This window comes from Vigna umbellata, chromosome 9, assembly GCF_029865625.1.
Source record: "Vigna umbellata cultivar VRB3 chromosome 9, Vumbellata_1.0, whole genome shotgun sequence".
Classification (NCBI taxonomy): Eukaryota; Viridiplantae; Streptophyta; class Magnoliopsida; order Fabales; family Fabaceae; genus Vigna; species Vigna umbellata.
In genome coordinates, this window is record NC_142173.1 from 50,300,250 (window position 1) to 50,324,952 (window position 24,703).

The following is a 24,703-nucleotide window of genomic DNA, read 5'->3' on the forward strand; positions in this document are numbered from 1 at the left end:
TTCATCTACGGTGAAGAACCTGGTTAGAAAAGAATGAAATTAAGATAAATAAAAGAAACAAACAAATTATATTTTTTTTATAAGAAACAAATAAATCGCAGTAGTTAAATAAGGAATAAATCACAGCAAATTTAGGAAATTGAATTCCTTCACATCAACTTAGAGGGGTCAAATTTCTTAAGTCTTAGATGCAAACAATTCTTACACAGTTTTTTGAATATGAGTTTTGTATAATTATAAGAACTGAAAAATAAAATTCGTAACCTGTGAACCAATTTTTGTACAATAATATTTTTTTAAAAAAAATTAAACTTTTAAACTATTTATCATTGATATTTTCAAGAGGGATGTAGATTCGTAAGAACCAATTTATCCATCCATAATCTTTGCATTTATATCCATATATCCAGTTCTAATTCTTTTACGATTTGATAAATCAAATATTTCACCATAGTATCCTTAATTTACTATAAACATTATACATTTATTGATTAATTTGACACTCAAAATATCATGAGAAAAAAATGAGTTATATTATTGAAGAGATGATAATTTTATAATATATAAGTAGTCTAAACATAATCTTATAAATTAATTTTGTAATGTTGAGTTAGGTTTAAAATACACTTTTTAACATTATATTAGAGTTATGAGTTAAGATTCATTATAATGAGATTTTTTGTTTGTTCGATCTATTATGTCACCTCTTATTAGGTGTGTTGTTTATCCATTACTGAACTACCATACGGATAATTTATTAACATGTATATATATATATATATACATGCATGTATTTATGTAGTTTTGAATCAAGGTCGACCCAACATGTTGTATAAGGTGTTGACCTCCACTAGCACGCATCACACTCGAATCTCAGAACTCTCTCTCAAGGTGCCAAAATTTGTTCTGATAATATGTATATCAACTAATCAGTAGGTACTTGCCAAAAATATTACCATGTTATAATTAGTTCAAGATTTAATGTCAGTAATGTTGTAATAAACACATATTAAATGTATAAAAAACCATACACTTGAGTGTACTTGTAACTTTCCATCGACTTTTTGTCATGCACAACTTAATTACTGTTCAATTTCTTTTATTCTTGTTCTATTTAGGCTTGTGATTAACCAATTTTAGCCATATCCCATAGACTATTTCGACTAATAATAAAATATCTTATTTTAAAACATATTTTTCAAGTTTAAAAATTATTTGCTATGTTTATTTTAAAACAATCTGGTTATAATTTTTAAAAGGTAACCTAAGCTAAAAAAATCAGTTTTTTTTTTGTGCAAATTGGTTTAATTATGTGCAAATTCTTGTGCAATTTAATTATGTGCAAATTGGTTTAATTCAAATACATTTAAAAGAGAAATTCTACTGACTATTTTTTTTTTCTTAAATAAAAATGAATAAATATTTAATATAAGTGAGATATAATAAATAAATAATTTTATTCTTTCATACACTTTTGTTATAATTTCTCATATCATATGGTAGTAATATAAAATGTCAACAAAAAATAATTATCACAGTGCAGTAATAAAACTAAATTCTCAGGAATATTTTTTAACTCTGCCTTTTTAGTTAGTTTTAATTGTTGTTATTATTTAAAAGAAAAGAATAAACATATTAGAAAACAGTTTTAATATTTCAGTTAAAAAAAATTCTAAAATAAATACATAATCGTGGGAGTAATATAGGAAATACTATATATTTAGTTAAATAAAATTATATTTTAAAAAATATTACTTTTTGATTTCCAATTACTGATTTCACTAAAATGATTTAAAAAAGAAGTTATTTATTTTTATTTGTTTTTCCTAACCAAATTATTGTTTAATCACTTGAATACATATTTAATTAAAAGAGATACTTAAACAATAAGAAAGTAGTGAAAACATATGGCTTATGTTTCTAAAAAAATAAAAAAGAAATTATTGTTAAAGTAAAAATGTTATTAAATTTATAAAAAATTATAAAAAAGTTGATAAAAAATTAAACTAATAAAAATAAAATTGATGATGAAATCTTTGCATAAAAAACTATTACCAAAAATAATCTTTACATATAGTTATAAATAATATAAGAAAATAAAATAAAGTTTTTAAAAAGTAAGTTAGTATAACAGCAAGTAGAAATAAACTAAAACAAAAAAATGTTTGGTTCCCTCCATCAATTGTTTCTTTCATAAGAGAAAAGAAGGGAAAAACCCTACTCTCCCTTCCTCTGCATATCTGCAACTGTAAAGTGTAACTCTCATGGCGACGGCTTCACATGCTCGAGCTGTGAAGTCTCTCAACAAGTCATCCGGTCGAGGCCGTTTTGTCGTAAGCTTCATCTCTCGTTCTATGTTGGTTTATGTGTCTGTTTATTATTTTGCTAAAACCCTAAACCTCGCCGTTGTTAGAATTTACTTTGTTTTCATATTCATATAACTTTGTGTCTCAATGGTCCTGAATGTTACAGTTCAAGTCATTCTCGGAGAGAGTAAATGAGATTGATATCAATGTATATCGAAGTCTCGAGAAGGTCAAAGCCGAACCATCTGAGGGTTCTTCGTTTTTTAGAGACTGCCTTATAGAATGGAGGGTATGTTTTGATATGGAATTCTATGTGATTTTCTTTCCTCATCAAACATTTCTTTTGTTTATTTGGATTTTGCTGAACTTTATTCTGCTGTTATGAGCAGCCAATGATTTTAGGCAATGACAGATGATAAGTAGTTGCATGCTAGCCTGAATTGATTCTTGTAGAATAAAAATAATATGAAGAGAAAAATTTGTTGATTTTTGTTTTTAACTTGATTGTCTAGTCCCTTAGCTCAATCTTCACATATATCATTTACTTTAATTTGTCAAAATACAGGAGTTGAACACGGCTGAGGATTTTATCTCATTTTATGAAGAAATTATGCCTTATACACAAACATTGCCCCTTGTGCTGTTGCATAAGGAATCTTTAATTTTAAAGCTTCTTTCTAGGTTGCACATTAAAGCAAGGCTATCCGTTGATGCAATTCTCAGGTATGTGAATGCAGTCTTTTTTAAGGATTACTTCATTTTTCAAATATGAATGAATCGTATCACTGTTTTGGAAAATGTCGAAGTCAGTGAACTTTAATCTGAATTAACCTGTTATTAGTTTGAACACCATTTATTGGTTTATTTGGTATTCTTTTTGAGTGGTTAAATTTGGTAGTGCATATTGTTGATTTTCTTAGTAATAGAATCTAGTTATAATTTTTCTGTTCTAATTACAATATACTGGAGTAATATTAAATAATATTATTTTTTATGTATTCTGATTTAAACACCAGTGTTATAGATTGGTCAGAGCAATGGGTTAATGTATCATTGGGCAAAATATATGAACCAATATATATTAAAATTTCCTAACTTTTAAATTTCATACTTCTAAAATTATAAAATAAAATTTCATACTAATCCCATAGCTTAAAAATCTGGGAAAATTCACAACATATTGGCTAACTTAAAATTTTTTCTACCCTGACACGTCTAGCCAGTCAGTTCACACTAGTTGTATAACATCTCTTATCCTACAACCAACTTGAAAAATTTATATCAATGGTTTGTCTATAACATCTCAAATCTAATAACCAACTCAAAACTATTATATCTGTGATTCCTGTTCAAATTGGTTCAATTGGCTAGTTTTAGTTGATTTTCTTAACACTTATTCGTACAGCTGACTGATAACATCCAGGTAGCCTTGAACTTGGTTAATAAATGGCTGGTTGTTTCTTTTTTCAGTTCTTTTTTCTGGTGTTGTATTGTTTGACAGCTGCAGTCAATGAATTTCAATCTTTTTGTTTTTACAGTTTAATTGCTGCTCTATCCAGGGATCTCCTTGAGGAATTTGTTCCGTAAGTTGCTTAACATTTTGACTCTATAGGGTTTTCTGTATCAATTGCCAAATTTTGCATAGCACTTTTACAATTATATTTTAATGATAATTCTCTCATGGTTTTTTATTGATTATGGGTATGGAATTTGCTAGGCTATTGCCAAGAATTGTTGAATCTTTAGTATCACTTCTTGAGAATGGCGGTGAAAGGGAGCCAGATATCATTGAGCAGGTATATTTTTTGATTTTAGAAAATATTGTTATCGAGTTATCTTGCTTTTTCTTTCTTTTTTGGTAGTTTCTTTAGTTCAGTGTGAATTTTTAAAATGTTTATTTTTATACAGATATTCATGTCATGGTCTTACATCATGATGTATCTGCAAAAATATTTAGTACGGAACCCATCAGAGGTGCTCAGGTAAGTGATTGAGTTTGGTCATGTAGTTTTTTAGTTGTTTTTGAACTTAACTATTATGCAACTCTGAAATTCTCTGGAATGTGTAAGATGACCTGCATCACTTTGTTAACTCTGAAGGATTAATTTAATTTGCACTAGTTTGAACATGGACTACTTACACTAATTTTATCTCATTGATCAGAGAGTTTTGAGAATAACCTTCCCTCTCCTTTGTTGGACATTTTTATAATTTATTATTGTAATATAATTTTTAGATTTCTGATTGAGCAATTTTGTTTTGAAGCAGAAAGCATGTTGTAGCATAAATTCTAGAAACTATAATTTAAATAAGTGAGACTTCAATATAAACTTTTGTATGACTAAAGTAGTAAACTCTTAATGTAGTTCAAAGAGATCTGGTGTGCAATGATGGGAGGACCCCTAATTTAAACTACAGACTACAGTAGCCATAAAGTTACAACAGAATCTGAATATTGAATGTAAAACAAAATAGGCTGGGTCTAGTATTGATTTTATCATGATGCTGACCTTCGAAGAAGATGTGCATGTATATTATCCATATAGGACTGTTAACTAAGATTATTAAGTGTTGGTCGAAGTTTAAAGTACTATTTCTGGGCTGATGGTGTGTTTTGGTTCTAGAAGAGGGGTTATGCAGTTTGAAAAGAAACGAAAGCATTTCAAGCAGCTAAAGCATAAAACTTATGTTAAACCTCTGTAAACTGGGCAATAGATCCTCATGCACAAAAGCAGCACAACTGGTTGTGTCATTTCTTTTTTTTTTTGGGTCATATAACTTTAATTGGCTCAATTATTCCCATTCCCATTGACTGGAAATGTGTGCAAATAAGAAAGACAGCCATTTTACCTTAATCATGAAATTATGGCCACCTTGCTTACATCCATTGCTGGGAAACTTGTTTATCACCTTTTTATTTTTCAATTTGATGCACTTAGGATACTTAATCATGTTATTTCTAAGGTTACTAGGGCAACATTGCGATGGCATAGGAATGGGAAAATGGATGTTCCATCTATGGTTTTCAAATCATTTATTGGAACTAGAAAAGAGTTATCCTAACTAGTGAGATAGATTTGTAGGACAAATGACTTAATATTATATATATTTTTTTATTGTTCATTTACTCTAAAACCAACAACTGAATTAAAAATATGATTTTTCTAACTTTGGAGTTGTTTTTCTTGGTTTGGATTCTTCAAGGGTCACGTCAAAACTAAGGTATTATCCTAACAAATATGTCCGACAGTTCATGGGAGAAGCTATGTCATTTGTTTTGAGAAATGCCCCAGACGAGCAGCTAGAAAGAGGTATTCATGCCATTGACTACTTTCAATTTCTCTATTTTCTGTCTTGTCTTCTGTATTTTTAACTTATTCCCATGATTTTTTCGGTCTTGTTAATTAAATTGCTTTCTTGTTAAATCTTTCTCTATGTAATTAAACTTCTGTTGATATGTTTTGTGATTGCAAAACTCCAATTATGTTTCATGGGTCAGGAATCAGTAGATTGATTGACGATGCTGTGAAGAAGCCATCTCTGTGTAGAGAAGGTGTTGAGGCATTGCTCTTTAATATTATGAAAGGTTCCACATCCAGGTTCCATTCAAAAGCAGAGCGAGTGTTACAATTGTTGACCAGTGAAGCAATTTATCCTATTGGTGATAAAGTTAGCCAAGGTAAGCTTGTTCTCTTGTTAGATACTCTTGCATTTTTAACTTTACAGTGATGTTTTCTTTACAGTGGTCTATTGACATTTGACTATGTGTAGATATAAATTTGTGATTGATTTGTCGTCCATTGTACTATATTGTTTCTTATACCTACATGCTTTTTCAGATTCAATGGCCATTGTGAAAATTGTTAAATCTGTCTTCAAGAAACTATGTGAGAAGATGGAGTCTAAGGAGCTGAATTTGGTATGGAATTGTTTATATAAGGAAACAGATGAATGTCTTAATACTGGAAATATCAGGCACTTACAATATACTTTATCAGTACTTGTGTCAGCTATAAAGGTGCAAAATGGGCAAAAAGTGTCTGGTAAGTTGAAATACTTCATGCTACCAAACGTTTCTTTTTTATCTGTTCAGCTAAGTGGAGGTACTTGACTGTGATAATGAACTATGGTAGTTTTATAGGAAGCTAATGATAAACTTGGATTGATCAATACATTAAACTTTAAGTTTGTTCTGGGAATCTGCCATAATTTTTTACTTTTTTTTTCTTATTTAATTTATTCGTGCTGTTGGGATGGAGATGTGCCTAATCTCTTAGGTCCTGGAAATGTATGGTTAATCCCTTTCCACATGGTAGGCTTACTGGATCTGGACTGAACCTTTTCTTCCTTAAAGACTACAGTTTTTCCCATTAGTGTCCAACTCCTTATTGGTATCATTTCAATTTTAATTTCTTGTTTTGTTTCTATATGGTTATATGTATTGCTTCTGCTTGTGTGCTTTTTGGCTTATCTCTATCACTTATTAAGAGTACTTATATTAATTGGTAATAAATGGGAGTTGGGGAATTGGTTGAGTTGAGTTCACTTATGCTCTAAGGTGGCTTTAGATAATCTCTGATATTTTTTTTTATCGGAGAGTGGATTGTGTTACCAGTAATTTTTGACCTTAATGTAATGTTTTTGTCATAGGGATAGTGCACATTTTCTTTACTTTAGAAAGTTGCTTGAGTTGTTTGATATTTTTTTCATTGATTGTAATTGCATTTACATTTGGCAGATTATAAGCCTGTGTTGAAACTAGCTTTGCGGCTTGTGCAGACATTTACCAAAGCTTCTGGAGTTATTGATTCACAAGATATGGATCTAGTTGTTGATAGAATTTTGAAATTAATGTTGGCCATTCTCAAAGGACTCTGTAATTGCAATACCTCAATGATACCAGAGTGTGCCCTCCAGTGGGCTCCAATTTTTAAATCAGGAAGGTCGAGGTAATTACTGCAACAGTGCAATTGCAATATTGGCATTTTCTTTAGATTGTTTCTATACATCTTGACATGTTTGATCTTGGGTTCCAGTTTGCTGTCTTTCATTAGAAAACTGCTACACGAGGATCTTTGTTTATTTCATTTCAGAAGTAATGTTATAAGGTAACCTCATAATTTAGCGTGACTTTGCATGATCAAATTGTATCACACTCAACATACATACATATTTGACTTATGTGACTTGGTTTTAGTGCAATGAATGATTTGATGGAGATTTCAGAGGAAGAGGTCATACATTTGTTACAGTCTTTCTGTGAGAAAATGCAATTAGACATACTTAACTCAGACTTAGTCGATGGAACAAGTGAAGAAGCACCGTTGGCTAGAGTTTGCAGTCGTTTGCAAAAGATAATCAGCTGTTGGAAGGAAAAAATAATTGATATTGCACGTGCTGATGTATTATGTGAAATTGATGAAGGAATGTTGGCACATTTGTGGGGAGCTGTGAACTGCTATTCTCATATGTGTATTGTAGGTGGCAATCCTTCCTTGATGGTGGAGCTCATGGATGCTCTAGATCATCTTCTGAATGCTAAAGCTGGTATTCCCTCATTCTTATATTGTTTATAATATGATTTTCTGATGAATAATTGTGTAAAACTCATGTCTAGGATATATTAGAGCTGGTATTCGTGTGTTTCAACGGGATTGAGTTTTCTTTCATATTTTAAACTGGAACAGGCCTTATTAAGAATGAATATATAAGCCCACACCTCAGTCCCAAGACGAGGATTCTACTATCCCAAAATAGTCCCTGTTCTAACAAAAAAACTGGCTCCTCTGATTTCAGTGTGCTGTTTTTCCTTTGCTGAAGTGTTGTTTATTTCTCGGTGCCGAAATTGGTTGGGTCTTTCCTGGGGACTTGATTCAATCCTTGCTGTCATTTGTGTTGGATCATCATGAAAACCCTATTTACTGGAGGCAAAGAATCCATTAGAAGCACTTGAGATTGAATGACTGTAATTTCTCACTGCACTTTGAGGAAGTGGATGATGAAATTCTGGTTGTGATGAATCTTTGCTGAGCGGGTACACAAAGTCATAGGGTGATGGTTGTTTAATTCTTACCAAATAGATGTAACATTTGTATAGTAGTCTGTCACGGTGAAAGTTCCCTGTTTCATGCTATACACCTCTTCCTGAAGTTCTGCTATGCGGAGCAAATCTACTTGAGAAATCCACTCTTTCAGATCATTTCAAATATCACGAGCTTTATCAAAGTATATGATGCTTTCAAAGATGGATGGAGAGTGGGAAGTTATGAGCAATAACATTATCAGAGTATTGCAACATTCCCAGGCTGCATAACAGAATTGATAAAACCGCACATAGGGAGTCAGCTGTTGTAACATAATGAGGACTATTTTGGAAGAGTAGAATTCTCTTGGGCCTGTTATGTGGGTGTATTTTCTGATACAACTGGAATGGACGCATTAAGAATGAAAATATCTGGTTGAGTTTACACTTGGGATTATTGTATTTGTTAATATGATATATATTAATTTTCTATTTTGCATATGTTATGTTGCATATATATTAATCTTTCTCTGTTTTGCCTACAGGTTACATTGGAGATATGTCTAAAAGGGCCTTGGAAAGCATTATAGGTGCGGCATTAAGTTCTTACAACAGATTGTGCAATCACAGTTTCTGTGGAGCTGATGAAACTGAGAAGTTTTTAAGTCTTGCAAAACGATATAAATTGTCTCCACCAGTGTTGTTGGCTGTTGCTGATTATTTGGAATTCAAGTATGGGTAGGTGAACACGTGTTAATTGCTTTTAGACATTTCTTGTTTTCCACTCAAGTATAGACCAAATTTGATCTTCGTAGTAAAACATGGGACACTTTAGTCCTCAAATCACCAAATATCATTCATTTTAGTTTATAGTTTTTTCAGGGACTATATGTACGCTGTTTGATAATTTCAGTTTCTAAAATGATATTTTTGCAACATCAGGGACTAATAATATGACTACTTCACATAATATAGATAAATAATTTGGTGTTATGCTCTCTTCCATTCTTTAGTGGTCAAATTTTGTCTGTATGTTTATTAGTGATAGTTCTTTACATATGTAACTCTCTCATTTTCATATCACAGTTCTTCATTGGAAAACAATGGGTGTAGAATTTATAATCCAGAGCTCGAAGAAAAGACAGCAGATGCAGTGGCAATTTTTTCTGATAATTTGAATCACTCAGACAAGGAGATTCGCATTTCAACTCTAAAAATACTAAGCCACTGTAAACCTTTAGTTTGGGAAAGTTCTTCAGTGGGCGAGGCAGCTGATATGAAAAAGAAAACTGAAGTTTCTCCAACTTCCAATGCTGATTTCACAGAAAATAATGTACGTACTTTTTAAAGAATGTTGCAATTTTTTAACTTAAGCTTTGGTATGTTAGTGTGTTTTTCTATGAAATGGCAGGCTCTGCTGTTGCTCCTATCCCTTGAAACAACTCCTATTTCAATTTCTACAAGCAGAAGCATTCAGCTATTGATTTCCAAGATTCAGATGAAACTATCTGCTGGAAGGATTCCTAATGTTCATGTGCCTCTGGTTTTGAATGGATTGCTGGGCGTCTTGAATAATCGATTTAGCCACCTATGGAATCCTGTATTAGAATGCATTGCTGTCTTGATTAGTGTACATCTTTCACATGTATGGGATAGTCTTGTGGATTATATAGAAAAGTGTCAAGCAATATTTCTTACCCCTTGTAACTTGCACGCTAGTGACAATGGTGCTTTGTTTGGTCATCCAGCTGGTATGTTTGAACTTTGTTGACAATGTACATAATGTTTCTCATTGCTCTCCCATTTATTTTTGTGTACAGGATGTTCTAGGTGTGAAACTTGGACACTATTTTATATATAATTGGTAGTTGGTTGGTGAATTTGACTTGAGCTTAATCTATTCTGTGAAATTATATGTTTGCATTTAGTTGAGTTGGTAATACTTTATAAAGAAAGGATATATGTTAAACTTTGTAATTTTTGTTTAAATTCACAGCCTTTAATAATACCAATATAAATCAAATAAAATTTTAGTTGTTTCTGTTTTGGGGTGGGTGTTATGTAAAAAAAGGTTACCATTTAATCTAGTTTTTTGAGATTATGTTAATGATATGTCATATTGCAGGCTTTGTAATCAAGTTGATTTTTCTTCTCAGGTCTACTTGATCGTTTCAAATTTTTTGTCTGCCATGCATCTGATAGCACACCGACTGGAACAATATTAGTGCTATTACTGCAAGCTTTGCAAAAAATTCCAGCTGTTATCGAACCTCACTCTCGGCAATTCATTCCTTTATTTTGAAATTTTTGGGCTACAACACTCTTGATCTTGCAAGGTAAGCAATTGCTGTATTTTATCCCCTTCATGAAAAATGCACTGAATTTTGTGAACCTCAAATTTAACCTAAATTGCTGTACTTGACTATTTTTTCCTTTGCAAATGAAATTGCAGCGTGGGATTGTTTGATTCTGTTTCTTGTGAAGGCAAAGAGTGGAAGACCGTCTTGAAAGAATGGTTAAACTTGTTGAAGCTAATGAAAAATCCCAAGTCATTTTACTGCGGCCAGTTTCTTAAGGGGGTTCTGCAGAATAGGTTGATGAGCAATTCAATTATGTATCTTTCAGATTCTGCAGTGCTTTGTTCATCAGTTACTTAGATAAACTTATCTAGAGGGTCTTATTTTAAACATACTTATTTTTTTGTATACTTATTTTTATTTTTTTGGCATTTGGCAGGCTTTTAGAAGAAAATGATCCTGAAATACAGATGCGAGTTTTGGATTGCTTGTTAATCTGGAAGGATGATTACGTTTTACCATATATTGAGCATTTAAGAAACTTGATTAATTCCAAAAATTTAAGGGAGGAACTGACAACATGGAGTTTATCGAGAGAATCTGAATATATTGAAGAATGCCACCGAGCTTATCTTGTGCCACTAGTTATCCGTCTTTTGATGCCAAGAGTAAGAAAGTTGAAAGGACTTGCTTCTCGAAAGGTATACTTAATTTGAGTATCTTGAGGTTGTTTTATATTTATGTCATCCTATTTCTTTGGTCCACCTCACATTTTTTCATTTGCCTTTAACTTTGTAGAGTAATGTTTTGTCATCTTATTTTCAGAAAGCGAGCATTTGTCACCGGAAAGCTATTCTGAGTTTTGTAGCTGGAGTTGATGTCATTGAGTTGCCTCTTTTCTTTGCGCTACTGATAAAGCCCTTGCAAATAGTGAAGAAAACAGATGGGCCTGCTAATTTGTTTTGGACTTTACCTACAGGTTCTATTAATGAATTTCAAGATGCTGCTTTGTTGGAATATTTCACTTTCGACAATATAGCAAATCTATCCTGGAAAAAGAAATATGGTTTTTTGCATGTCATTGAAGACATAGTTGCAGTTTTTGATGAATTGCATATTAGGCCATTTCTTGATCTTCTAGTGGGCTGTGTTGTCCGGTTATTAGAGAGCTGCACTTTAAGTCTTAGTGCAAATTTGAACAGGCTTCCTTCAGAGCAGCATAATTGTAGCCCTAAAAACTCTATTGGGGAGGACAGTGTTCCAACAGACCAAATCAAGGTAATATGCTGATTCAGTTTTGTATAGTGATCTATCTAAATGAACTTGACAATGAAATGAATGATTCAGGGCTGATGCTGTCATAAGTAATGATTAGCACAGGCAATTTATCACATTTTAAAAATATATTTTTTATACATATATAGTTTTTTTAATGTTTGTTGGAGATCCTACGTCTGACTTGTGAATGAAATTAATGTTGTGAATGAAATTAATGTTAAGGGCTGATGGCATAAATAATGATTAGCACTGACAATTGGTTTGTTTTAATAAAATTATTTTTTTATATTTACTTTATACTTTATAATGTCTATTATAAATCTCACATCAACTAAAGATGTGATTAAATTATAGTATATAAGTGAGTGTAAATCTCATCTTTTAAGTTGGTATGGTTGAGTTATATGCTTAAATCGACTTTGTAAAAATGTCTTTGTTTATCAACCTTTGTGTATGTTTCAGTGCCAGTTATTGTTGCTTTCCCATGTTACTTGTTTTCCTTCTTGTTGCTTGATGGAAAGCCACATATTGCTGAGCTACTGGATGGAATCATAATTGTGTGTTTTATGATCTTAAGGGTCTGTTTTATTCAATATTATTGTTTTCAATTTGTTTGTGCAGATGAGTGGTAATTTGAATCAGCTGAAGGATATGAGATCTCTATGCCTGAAAATTATTTCTCTTGTGCTCAATAAGTACGAAGATCATGAATTTTGTTCTGATTGGTGGGACAAATTCTTTTCTGCAGTAAAACCTCTTATTGAGAAATTTAAACAGGAGACTGCTAGTAGTGAGAAACCAAGTTCACTGTTATCTTGCTTTACGGCAATGAGTGCAAACAATAAACTTGTAGCACTATTATGCTGGAAAGAAAGTCTTGTACCGGATATATTTTCCATTATCTCTGTCAATTCAGCTTCTGAAACTGTTGTATATTGTGTTTTAAAGTTTGTTGAAAACTTATTAAACCTTGACAATCAGTTTAATGGTGAAGACAACGCTGCTCAAACAGTTTTACTTTCAAACGTAGAAGTACTGATGGACAGCATGTGCTGTTTATTTGGAAGAGATAATGCAGTCAAGAGGTATACTAGTTCTATTTACTTTAGCTCGCACTATTTGTTTCGGTATTAATTATTTTAACCTTGTAAGTGGTCTTGTTGCTGCTAACTCAGTTCTCAACTTCTGGACTGGGTATGGTAATCATTTTAACAATGATATACTGTGGTTCTCACTGCAAAATAGAATTTTAGTTTGGTTGAGAAGGGGATCATGACAATGATGAATACAAACCGCAAAGGGCAGCAGCCACAAAAATAGTTGCACATGTGACCAAGTATCTAAGATCAACATAGTCAAGAGCCTTTGTCCGATTTATTTTCCCATATAGTCCAATTTTGAAAATATGGACTAGTGGAACTGAATAACCAGTCATTAGTTTTGTTAAGCAGGTTTTTAAATTTTTTGTTATCAAAGCTTGCTGTTTTTTTTTTTGCAGAGGGCTTTATATTATGTTAGATATAGACCAATCACGTGTCTTCACCCAACAACTTAAGCCTGCTAGGAGAATTGATCCTTGACATATAGATTCCGAATGGAAAAAACACTTTTTGCATAATGCATTTGGCATTTCTATTGCATGATGCAAAGCAGAAGAGTGAATGAACTCGATCAAATTATATGATAAATAATAAGATTAAGTACTGAAATATTTAGGAAATGTGTAAGCATGATAATTTTATCATATAAGGGAAACATGCTTTTATTTATAAAGAACACATGCTTTGTCAATTCTTCTAAATAATCCTTTATCAATACGATTAGGATTCCAAGTGGAACGAATACTTTTGCATAATACATTTGGCAGTTTTTAGTGCACAAGTCAAAGCAGCAGAGTTAGTGAACTCAATCAGATTATTGATTAATAACAAGATTAAGTACAGCATATCTAGGAAATGTGTGAAAATGATAATTTTATCATATGAAGGAAACATGTTTTTATGTATGAAGAACACATATCGGAGAATGAGGACTCCAATACTTAATATTTTTGTCTCTTTTATTCTTTGGCAGAAAGCTGATCAAATCTCCTGGGGAGACAGTGATAAGAATTTTCAAATTTTTACCCAAGTACATCAGAGATGCAGAGTTGGCAAAGCAATTTGTGGACATCTTGCTATTGTTTATGGAAAAGAATACTCAAAATTCTGGTGAGAGAATATTGTATATCCACACTTTTCTGTTTTCATCCATTGCATTTACTCCAACTTAATATCTGCACTACTATTGAAACTTATATATGGTTATATTGTAGATGTCTGGGTTGAAGTTTTGCAAGTCATTCAGAATATTTTACCAACACTAGGACATGAAAGTACCACTAAAATTCTAAGGGCTGTTTCTCCATTATATATTTCGGCTGAGTTGGATATGCGTTTGAGAATCTGTGATCTTCTTGATGCTCTTGTAGCTTCCAATGCATCTATACTCCCAATGGTAATCCCTGTTCTTTTGTCTCCCTTGATCCATGCATGATGCTTTTGCTCAATGCATACAATATCCCGTCTTTTGTTAACTTTTCTATGATATTTCATTGGGATGCAGGCAAAGCTTCTCCGTCAGCTGAATACAACGTCTACTTTGGGTTGGCTAGATCATGATGCCATTTTGGATGCTTACGGAATCATTAATATTGATTTCTTTGGAAATGTTCAAGTGGAGCAAGCATTACTTATTTTATCACATTGTGTGCATGACATGTCATCAGAAGAAACAACTTTTATGTGTAGTGCGCTTAGTTCATTGCTGTCTTTTGTTGATTTTTCTGCTCTCATCCTTCACCAAGAAGAAAACAGTGAAGAACATATGTCTGTGACGAAAAACACTGATAATTGTTGGACAAAATCTTGCATCCAGCGTGTAGCCAAGAAATTTCTCTTGAAGCATATGGCAGATGCGATGGATGGATCACTTTCAGTTATAAAGGTGTTTCTTGAACTTCTGTCATAAATCCCTTTTAGTTACCATATCATAGTTATTTGAAGTTCAGGCATACCCGTTCATATAGTTGTACCACACTTTCTTTTCTGTCTACCTTTGTGGAACCAGTCTGTGTATATAGTTGTATTTTACATCCCCTGTCTCCCTTTGTGGCACTAGTCCATCTCTCATATAAGCGAGCAATTTGTCGCCATTCCTAATTTTAAGCATGGCGTCATAAATCAATTTTAAGTGTTAGTTGCGGTATCATAGTTATATGAAGTTCAGGCATATATGTGCCTGTAGATGTATTGCAGATTCTCCAATGTCCTTTATGGCAGTAGTCTGTCTCACATTACTAGGCAATTTGTTGCCATTCCAAATTTTTATCTCAGAAAGGATAATGGGAATAGTAAACTTTTAGATGTGACACGACCTAAATTTTAAATAAGTAGTTGTATAGTCTTTTATGTTAACACACTGGTTTATATTGTTGCAGGGATGGATAAAATTGTTACATCAAATGGTGTTGAAGCTTCCAGAAGTGTCAAACCTTAAATCACTTATGGCTTTGTGCAACGAAGATGGTGAAGCAGTTTTTTTTGACAATATAAGTGACTCAGTGGTATGTTTTTATTCTGAACATTTTATGGTTATATCTTTACCATCATTATTTTCTAATTAAACAACTTTCTTCTGCCTTTGCTTATTGTAATCAGAAACAGTATCAACTTTAATTCTTAAGAGTCGAGTTTTAATCTGAGCTCTGGGTTCTGTTAGTAAGATGGTTGTAATCTGTAGCTGTCTCAAAGTTAGATAGTTTGCTAGTCTGTTTGTTCGCTTCGTAATACAATGAGATTTATATTATTTATCTATATCCTGGAGTCGTAGAGGAAAAGGAAATTTCTTTTTCTTTTCTTAAGCTTCTGTTGTTAGCCACTTATCCTTATATCCTTATATATGAATCTGAATTGGTAGAGAGATCTTAAGATCTCTCAAGCTCTTTTTCTCATATATACTCTTTCAATTGTTAGTCTCTTAGTTCTCTTTTGTAGGATTATATATAGATGAGTCTCATCATTGTAAGTGGGTTTTTCATTCTCTCTAAATTTAACATCTCATTGTGTTTCTCTAGCTAGACCTCTAAGAATTCTTGTTATTCATTTGATAGTTTCCTAGTTCTCCTGTAGTAATTTAGATGCTTGCAGAATGCCTCAAGTGAGTACATTTTATGTTGCAGATACGTAAGAGAGTTAAGGCATTGTCATGGTTTCGAAATGTTGTCAGTGTGAACAAGCTTTCAGAGGTAGTAGCTTTATCCTTTCAAATGGAAGCATTCTTTCTAAATATAGAAATTTAGTTGCATTATTGTTTACTTGCAGTTCATCACTGAGAAAGTGTTCCTGCGACTCTTCTTCAACATGTTGTTTGATGAGAAAGAAGAAAAGGCAGAACATATGAAAAATGCATGCATAGAGACCATTGCTTCTGTAGCTGGTCAGATGGGATGGAAATCATACAATACATTATTGATCAGATGTCTTCGAGGTGCATCCAGTAGTTCAGATAAACAGAAACTCTTTATACGCCTAATTTGCTGTATTTTGGATAAATTTCACTTTTATGATAAAGAACCTAAGGAACCTCTGGATGGAGTTTCTGGCATAGAGATGAGGGATACGGATGTGAACAAAGAGATACAGACATGCCTATGTAAAAATGTGCTTCCAAAGATACAAAAGTTACTGGATTCTGAATCTGAAAAGGTCAATGTAAATATCAGTCTTGCTGCACTGAAGCTTCTTAAATTACTTCCTGGAGATGTGATGGACTTGTATCTTCCAACAATTGTTCATCGAATATCGAACTTCTTGAAGAGCCATCTAGAAAGCATCCGTGATGAAGCTAGGTCTGCATTGGCCACTTGTTTGAAAGAACTTGGATTGGAATACTTGCAGTTCATTGTCAAGGTTTTGCAATCTACCTTGAAGCGAGGATATGAACTTCATGTCTTAGGATACACACTTAATTTTATTTTGTCCAAGTGTCTTTCAACTCCAGTTGTTGGAAAGATAGATTACTGTTTGGAGGATCTGCTTTCTGTGATAGAGAATGACATTCTTGGAGATGTTGGCGATCAAAAAGAGGTGGAAAAGATAGCTTCAAAAATGAAAGAAACACGGAAGAAAAAGTCATTGGAAAGCTTGAAATTTGTGGCCCAAAATATAACATTCAAAAGCTATGCCCTGAAGCTCCTTGCACCAGTGACTTCTCATTTGCAGAAGCACATAACACCAAATGTAAAAGGAAAATTGGAAAGTATGTTACATCATATGGCTACTGGTATTGAAAGCAATCCCTCTGTAGATCAGACTGATCTATTTATCTTCATTTATGGCATTGTTGAAGATGGATTAAAAGACGAAATCAGTTGGCATGACAATAAGTTGTTGCAATTGGAAGATAAAGTTAGCCATGTTAAAACAAAGAGAATTTCTAAAGGCCCTGTTGTTGCTAAGGGTTTGTTGTGTTCACACCTTATTACAGTGTTTGGTCTCAGAATATTTCATAAACGTATGAAGAGTTTGAAACAGGATGCAAAAGATGAAAATACTTTATCCTTATTAGACCCTTTTGTCAAGCTTTTATGTGATTGCTTGTCCTCGAAGTATGAAGATATCCTGTCAATTTCCCTTCTATGCCTTGCTATACTGGTAAGGTTGCCTTTACCATCCCTTCAACAACATGCTGAGAGATTAAAGGCTTCTCTGTTGGATATTGCCCAGGGTTCAGTCAGCTCTAGCAGTCCTTTAATGCAGTCATGTTTAAAATTGCAGTCTGTGCTTTTGAGGAACACTAAAATTTCTCTCACCTCAGATCAAATAAATTCATTAATTCACCTTCCTATATTTCTTGATATTGAAAAAAATCCATCATTGGTGCCCTATCACTTCTAAAGGGTATTGTCAGCCGCAAGCTCGTGGTGCCTGAAATATATGATCTTGTTACTAGGGTTGCTGAATTGATGGTGACAAGTCAAATTGAAGCAATTCGCAAAAAATGCAGTAAAATTTTCTTGCAATTTCTGCTGGATTATAGACTTTCAGAGAAACGCTTGCAACAACATTTGGATTTCCTGCTCTTAAATTTGGGGCAAGTGTTTCAGCTAGTATTTTTAGTTATTAGTATTATATTTTCCTTTTCTTTTAAATATTGATTTTAACCTTGGGGATATGTTAATCCTTTGCAGTTATGAGCATTCAACTGGACTGGACCCTTTCAAATTCAATCTTTGAGGGAATCTCTTCTTGAAATGATTCATGCTATTATTGTCAAATTTCCAAAAAGTGCTTTGGATGAACAATCTAATATATTATTTCTCCATTTGGTAGTTTGCTTAGCCAATGATGATGATAATATTGTTCGTTCTATGGCTGAAACTGCTATAAAGAAGCTTGTTAGTTCTGTCAGTCCTAATTCATTTAAATCTATTCTTGATTGTGGTCTTTCATGGTATTTGGAAGGCAAGCAACAACTATGCGGTGCCCAGGTAATGTTCTCTAAAATGTCTCGTGAATCGTAAGTTTATTAGAAAGCATAAACTTAACTGTTATGTTGTCTCTGTATATGGATATCTATTTTGGGTTTACTTGGTCTTACTGTATCATGCTTATGCGACATCCTTTGTAGTTCAATTTTTATGTTATTATTTGTCCAAGGGTTTTTGGCAATACTTGCTTCCCTAGATGTGGTGTGTACTATTGCCAAAGGTGTTTTATTTCAGCAGTATTATGAGATCGGAAAGGGAATGGTTACAAGTAGGAAGTGTTCCTCAACATAATGGGGACATGTAAAAATTATATAAATATTTTATTATAAGAAATCAATAACCACAATTAATTAGTTCATTTATTACTAACGAGTGATGTTTTTACTTTTCAACTACCCTTGATTTTGGGGAAATCAGTGGGATGGTTAGGGGTGGGAATGTCAGGTTAGGCTGGGTTTTACATTAGAATAGGCCTGGCCTGACCGATTATGAAAAATTAAGAGTTGGTGTGACTTATTCACCAAATAGAAGCTTGTTTTTGAGCTTGGTTGACTTTTTATAAAGTCCGGCCTTGCTTACTAGCCTATTTAGAGGCCTTTTTCCCGTTACAACCTGTAAATAGTTACAAGCAAATTAAAAATAGGCCATTAGATCAAATTTTAAATATTCAAGTTAAGAAGTCTTTTCTAGTAAAAAAATGCTAAACCTAACAAGTTATAATCCGGTTTTTGTATCTTAAATATTTATTTTATTTATGACGGCATTTTTAATATATGATAATACTAAATTATAATATTTAAATTAATTGTTGTTATTTTTAAATTGAAATAAATAAAGAAGCAAGATTAATAATGTTTTTCATAAGCTCCAGCCTAATCTATTTAAATAAGTAGGCTTTTTTAAAGCTCAAGCCCAAAATCAGACTTTAAATGGATCTGGCCATAGGTCCCTGTTAGGTGGCCTGGCCTATTCTCACCTGCAGAGATGGTGCAATTATGCAAAATGAATGCTTAAAGTTAAAGAGGAAAGTGAGAACGTGACACATTATTTTTGTTCTTTTTCTCATTAAATTCACTCTACCAAACTTTGAGTCTGCTAAAAGGTCTTTTAGAATCAATTATTTTTTATATATTGTGCACCAAGCAACTGGTCCACTTAGAAAATTTGAGCAGAATAACATACATGAGATTTTTGGATTTTTGTTTAGTATAAAACCAGGACTTGAGATTATGTTACAATTTGCAAACATCTTGAAACTAATCTAAAACATGACCTTTTGAAATGAAGTTTTTTTCTTTAATAGAAAAAGAAAATTTATTAAAGAAAAAAATACAGTGGAGATGGTTAAAAGAACTTTTGCAGAAGCACAAACACAAAAGAAGCAGTTCAGCGAAACTTTACCACAAAGCAACAAAAGAATTCTTATTGTAGCATAAACGTGGATAGAAAGAACTTTTGGAAATACAAGCATTCCTTTATGATCAAGTACTCCAAAAAAACAGTATAGTTGCCATGTTGGCATTACATCATCTTTGATGGAAAGAAATGCCTCTTAATTCGGATGAGACACCTAGCAGTTACCAGTTCTAAATGACAATGGCTGCTGAGCATTAAGTTAATGATTGCTCTTTACTAGCAGAATCACACCTAATGCTCTTTATTGAAGAAAGTTTTGTGTAGTGTATGTGTTGAATATAGTGAAAAACTATATTTAGATTAATCTCCCTTGTGTAAAATACATACATAGGGTTCTCTATTTATAATAGAAGAAATATGGGCTAAGCCCAAAATACAAATGAGAAATAATAACAAACTAACTAAAAGATAAAAGATATAATATATCTAACACTCCCCCTCAAGCTGGAGCATACAAATTGTATGAACTAAGCTTGGAATAGATGAACTCAGTGTTGAACTAGATGATTTGTCTTCAAGAGTGTGAGGCAAACATAGATGGACTAACAGCAGCTTGTGAAACTTCAACTTCAAAAGTGGATGAAGAAGAGCAGTGGTGGACAATGACAAACTACAAGGACTGATTCCCAATCAATGATGGATGAGTGACGGGATCAACAGTGGTAGCTGAAAGTTAAGAGCTACAACACTGCAGGGACTACACTAAATCCTCATCAATGATGGATGGGTGATGGGATCAACAGTAGTAGCTGAAATCTACAAAACTGCAGGGACTACACCCATATATATGTGACTTGTAGTGTTGTCTTGGAACCATACTCCCCCTCACTGTAGGGACTAAATTGTCATTACTGACTGATGGGGCCTGCAGGGACAAAATTGCCATCACTGACTGATGGGGCCTGCAGGGACTAAATTGCCTTCACTGATTGATGGGGCCTGTAGTGGCTGGAAGCGACAAAAAAACAGGGACTGCCATCACTAACTGACGAGGTGATGGGGGCCTACAGTGGTTGGAAGCATACGGCGCCTGGACAGCGGCAAACGGCGCGGACAGCGGCAAACGGCGCGGACAGCGGCAAACGGCGCGGACAGCGGCAAACGGCGCGGACAGCGGCAAACGGCCGGACAGGCATCAGCAGCTGAGACGAAGCACACAACGCAGAAGCGGCATCAGCAGCTGAGACGAAGCACACAACGCATAAAGGAAGGTCCGACGATGCGGAACGTGCGGCGAGATGAAGATGCTTTGAAAACAGACGAAGATGGCAGCAATGGCTGCTCTGGATGGTCTGAACAGAGAGAGGGAGGTCCGGCGAGACAACTGGCAGCGTCGCGGTTTGATGCCGATGCTGGGAAGGCGGCGCGTGACAAACACGCACCCGAGATCTGACGGAGAAGAAGCGGCGCGTGGCGGAGCGTGGGAAAGAGTCAGACGCCGGCACCGGTGGGGTTGATCGTCGCGTGAAGAGGCGAACCAGATCCAGTGGTCGCCGGACGGAACTGTGACGGTGGCCGGCGACAAGGCGGCGGCGGACTGGCCGGAAAGAAGCGCTGCGTGGCGGCGCGTGACTGAGAGGTGGCTCTCGAAACCGGCGTGGTTGGTCGTCGCTCGAAGAGACGGTCCAGATCCGCAGGTCACCCGTCGAAACTGTGACGGTGGCCGACGGTGGCGGCGGCAACGGTGGCCGGAGTTAGCAGCGACGACAGCAGTGGCACACTGGGTCTGGACTGGTGCTGACTGTGGCACAGATTTAAGAAGAAAAAATGGACTACCCAATGAGATTTTAGGGGCTGCCGGCGGCCATGGCAGCCGGCCGCCGGCAGACAGCAGAGGTCACGAGAAGAGATCAGAGAACCTGCTCTGATACCATGTTGAATATAGTGAAAAACTATATTTAGATTAATCTCCCTTGTGTAAAATACATACATAGGGTTCTCTATTTATAATAGAAGAAATATGGGCTAAGCCCAAAATACAAATGAGAAATAATAACAAACTAACTAAAAGATAAAAGATATAATATATCTAACAGTATGCATAGTAATCATGTGTTAAGAATTACTGTTTAAATGAAATACTTGATAGTAGGATTTAGATAGCTTTGGTTATCCATTTTTGTCAGAAATCTTTCTCCACAAAGTAAGAAACTGGGAGAACGGCTTGCTTTAGTAATCACCTGGAAATTCAAGAACCAACATATTCTGTTTTATTTAATTCTCCTTATTTGTTTGACATTAAACATGAAAAATTGGTGTAGAACATTTTTATTTGTCTGCATCATTTTTATTGACCTCTGAAATTGTTGACACAGGTTCTGGGACTGCTGATTGAAGTGAAAAAGAAAGGATTTCGTGAACATACAAATTCTATCTTGCCTGTGACTAAACACATCTTTAGGTCTGCCATAGATGCAGTTACCAACAGGAAAGAGGGCTTTTCAGATGAATCTGTCATTCCTCTTTGGAAGGAAGCTTACTATTCTCTTGTTATGTTAGAGAAAATGATCAACCAATTCGGTGATTTATGCTTTGCAGAGTATCTTGAGGTAAATCTGTCTCTATTAGATATTGATGTGTATAAATGTGCTGCTTACGACATGTTAGTCTATTAAATATTTTTAGATGCTTATGATGCAATGTGATAGATAGGGGTGGACTGGCTGAAATTACTGGATGGAGGACTGTCATAAAGCATGAAAGTGGTGCAATAAGCTTAGTATGGAAGTTGAATAGTTGCATGCGGGTGTCCTATAACTGATGGAGAATGTCTTATAATAACTCTCAAATAAACTCACTGCTGGCTGAAAGCTCAATAATAGTTTTATGATGAGCTGGCAATATTAGGAATCAGTTAACTTGAAAATTTTATATTTAAATGGTTTCTGCTGTGGTTCATAACTCCGTACTAAATAGTTTAGGCAGTTTTTTTCTGACCTTACAAGCGCTGATGTCGGAGTAGTCATAACTTTACCATTTAACTTCATACACTTGTTTAGTACATGTCATAACAAGCACACTGACCTGTAATATATTATACTGACATTTCAGGATATATGGGAAGCAATATGTGAAATGCTGTTGCACCCACATTCACGGGTACGAAACATATCAGTTCGCCTCATAGCCCTCTACTTTGCGCATGTAACAGATGCTAGCAGAGAAAATCATGGCACCTCCTTAAGGAGTTATTTTATTATGAGTCCAAGTAGACTATTTCTAATAGCTACTTCTCTTTGCTGCCAACTAAAAATGCCGCTCATAAATGATTCTGACAGCAGCCTGATGACCCAGATTTTTATCTTTGCTATCTGTGGTGTCCATTCTTTGATGGGGCAAAGTGCATGTATAGATCCCCCTGCTTTCTGGTCTACTCTGTCGCAACAAGAAAAGGATCAATTTCTTAAAGCATTTAACTTACTTGATTCAAGAAAAGGAAGAAGCATGTTCATTTCTTCGTCTACTGCTTCTATATATGAACACAGCAATCAGCTGAATGTTGACAGTGCTCAACGTGCATTAGTCTCATTATTGCTCAAGAAAATGGGGAAGATTGCCCTTCAAATGGATGATGCTATTCAGGTTGGTACACAAGCTCTTTGCATAGTCTTTTGTTCAATGTGCCTGTGATTAATATTTTATTATATTTTGCTTGCTGGACGCAGTCGGGAATAGTCTTCAACAGTTTTGGGAGTATTATGGCACAGATTAGTCAGGATGACCGCCTATACTATGCACACGTGATCTTGTTACCTCTATACAAAGTTTGTGAAGGATTTGCTGGAAAAGTTGTAATTGGTTAGTTTTTCCAACTCTTAAAAGTATAAATCAGTATAAATTTGCCTGTTTCCTCTCCTATGTTTCCCTAATTTTCTGTACAGTACATAGTAGATAAAATCTTAGTTTGTGATAGGTAGTCATCTTACTGAAGTGTTGTGTAGAATTGATTTCTTAAATTTCTAATTCGGCTATGCTGTCCTCTCTGGATCAGAACCCTCCAACTTTATCATTGTGAGAGTCATGTTATTATGGACAGAAAAGCACCATAACAAAATCAATGGAGCTAACATAATTAAATGTGGGTCCTGTTTTGACCCGTCCATATTTTTTCAAGACCTTTTTTTTACCTATGTATTCCCTATATCTTTCTCATTCCATACTTGTTTTGGTGATGGGGTGAGGGTGCCTAATGTCCTATTATTTTGTTAATTGTTACTGTTTACCATTTTTCTGTTTTACCCAGCCCTCTAATCTTTTCTGTTTATCGATTTTGTTCTCCCATTTGTTGATGCTGTTTGACATATTAATGTGCATGTTTATTTTTTACCAGAGAGCGTCAAGAAGTTGGCGGAAGACACCTGTAGAAAACTAGAGAATATTTTGGGAACTCACAACTTTGTGCAAGTTTACAACCATATCAGGAAGAACCTTATGTTGAAAAGAAACAAGAGGAGACAAGAAGAAAAGCAAATGGCAGTTATCAATCCGATGCGTAATGCCAAACGGAGGTTGAGAATTTCTGCTAAGAATCGTGCTAACAAAAAGAGAAAGATTATGAAATTAAAAGAATCGTTCAGGGCAGGTATCAAACCGATGCGTAATCCCAAACGGAAGTTGAGAGTTTCTGCTGAGAATCATGCTAACAAAAAGAGAAAGAATTTATAGAATGAATTATTAGCGGTGCCCATTTTTGGAAATTGTTTGTAGAGTATATTCAAAATTTTGTAGATTAGCCATCGAGGATGAACAGAAATATAGGGAGAACAATCTTTCTTCGTTATAATGAACAGTTTCTTTAAAAAATTTAAATTAATCTAATTAACTGAAATATAGTATTATTACTTGGGGTTCTCCA

The 24,703-nt window shown here is 34.2% G+C and overlaps 1 protein-coding gene across 1 annotated transcript; it reads left to right on the forward strand.

Annotated features, from left to right (window-relative positions):
- The first annotated feature begins 2,169 nt into the window (after positions 1–2,169).
- On the forward strand, positions 2,170–24,703 carry LOC148193794 (uncharacterized). Its single transcript, XM_088098184.1, is given in 34 exon segments — positions 2,170–2,333; positions 2,473–2,595; positions 2,872–3,029; positions 3,845–3,889; positions 4,024–4,102; positions 4,215–4,288; positions 5,511–5,617; positions 5,806–5,985; positions 6,146–6,349; positions 7,045–7,255; positions 7,343–7,414; positions 7,504–7,853; positions 8,874–9,066; positions 9,415–9,661; positions 9,740–10,079; positions 10,485–10,625; positions 10,628–10,664; positions 10,781–10,921; positions 11,065–11,326; positions 11,451–11,903; positions 12,525–12,988; positions 13,977–14,113; positions 14,218–14,399; positions 14,508–14,888; positions 15,382–15,507; positions 16,123–16,188; positions 16,265–17,819; positions 17,822–18,035; positions 18,133–18,151; positions 18,154–18,432; positions 22,164–22,397; positions 22,900–23,430; positions 23,514–23,646; positions 24,179–24,703. Coding segments are annotated over 34 exon segments (8,142 nt in total). The 5' UTR covers positions 2,170–2,264; the 3' UTR covers positions 24,514–24,703.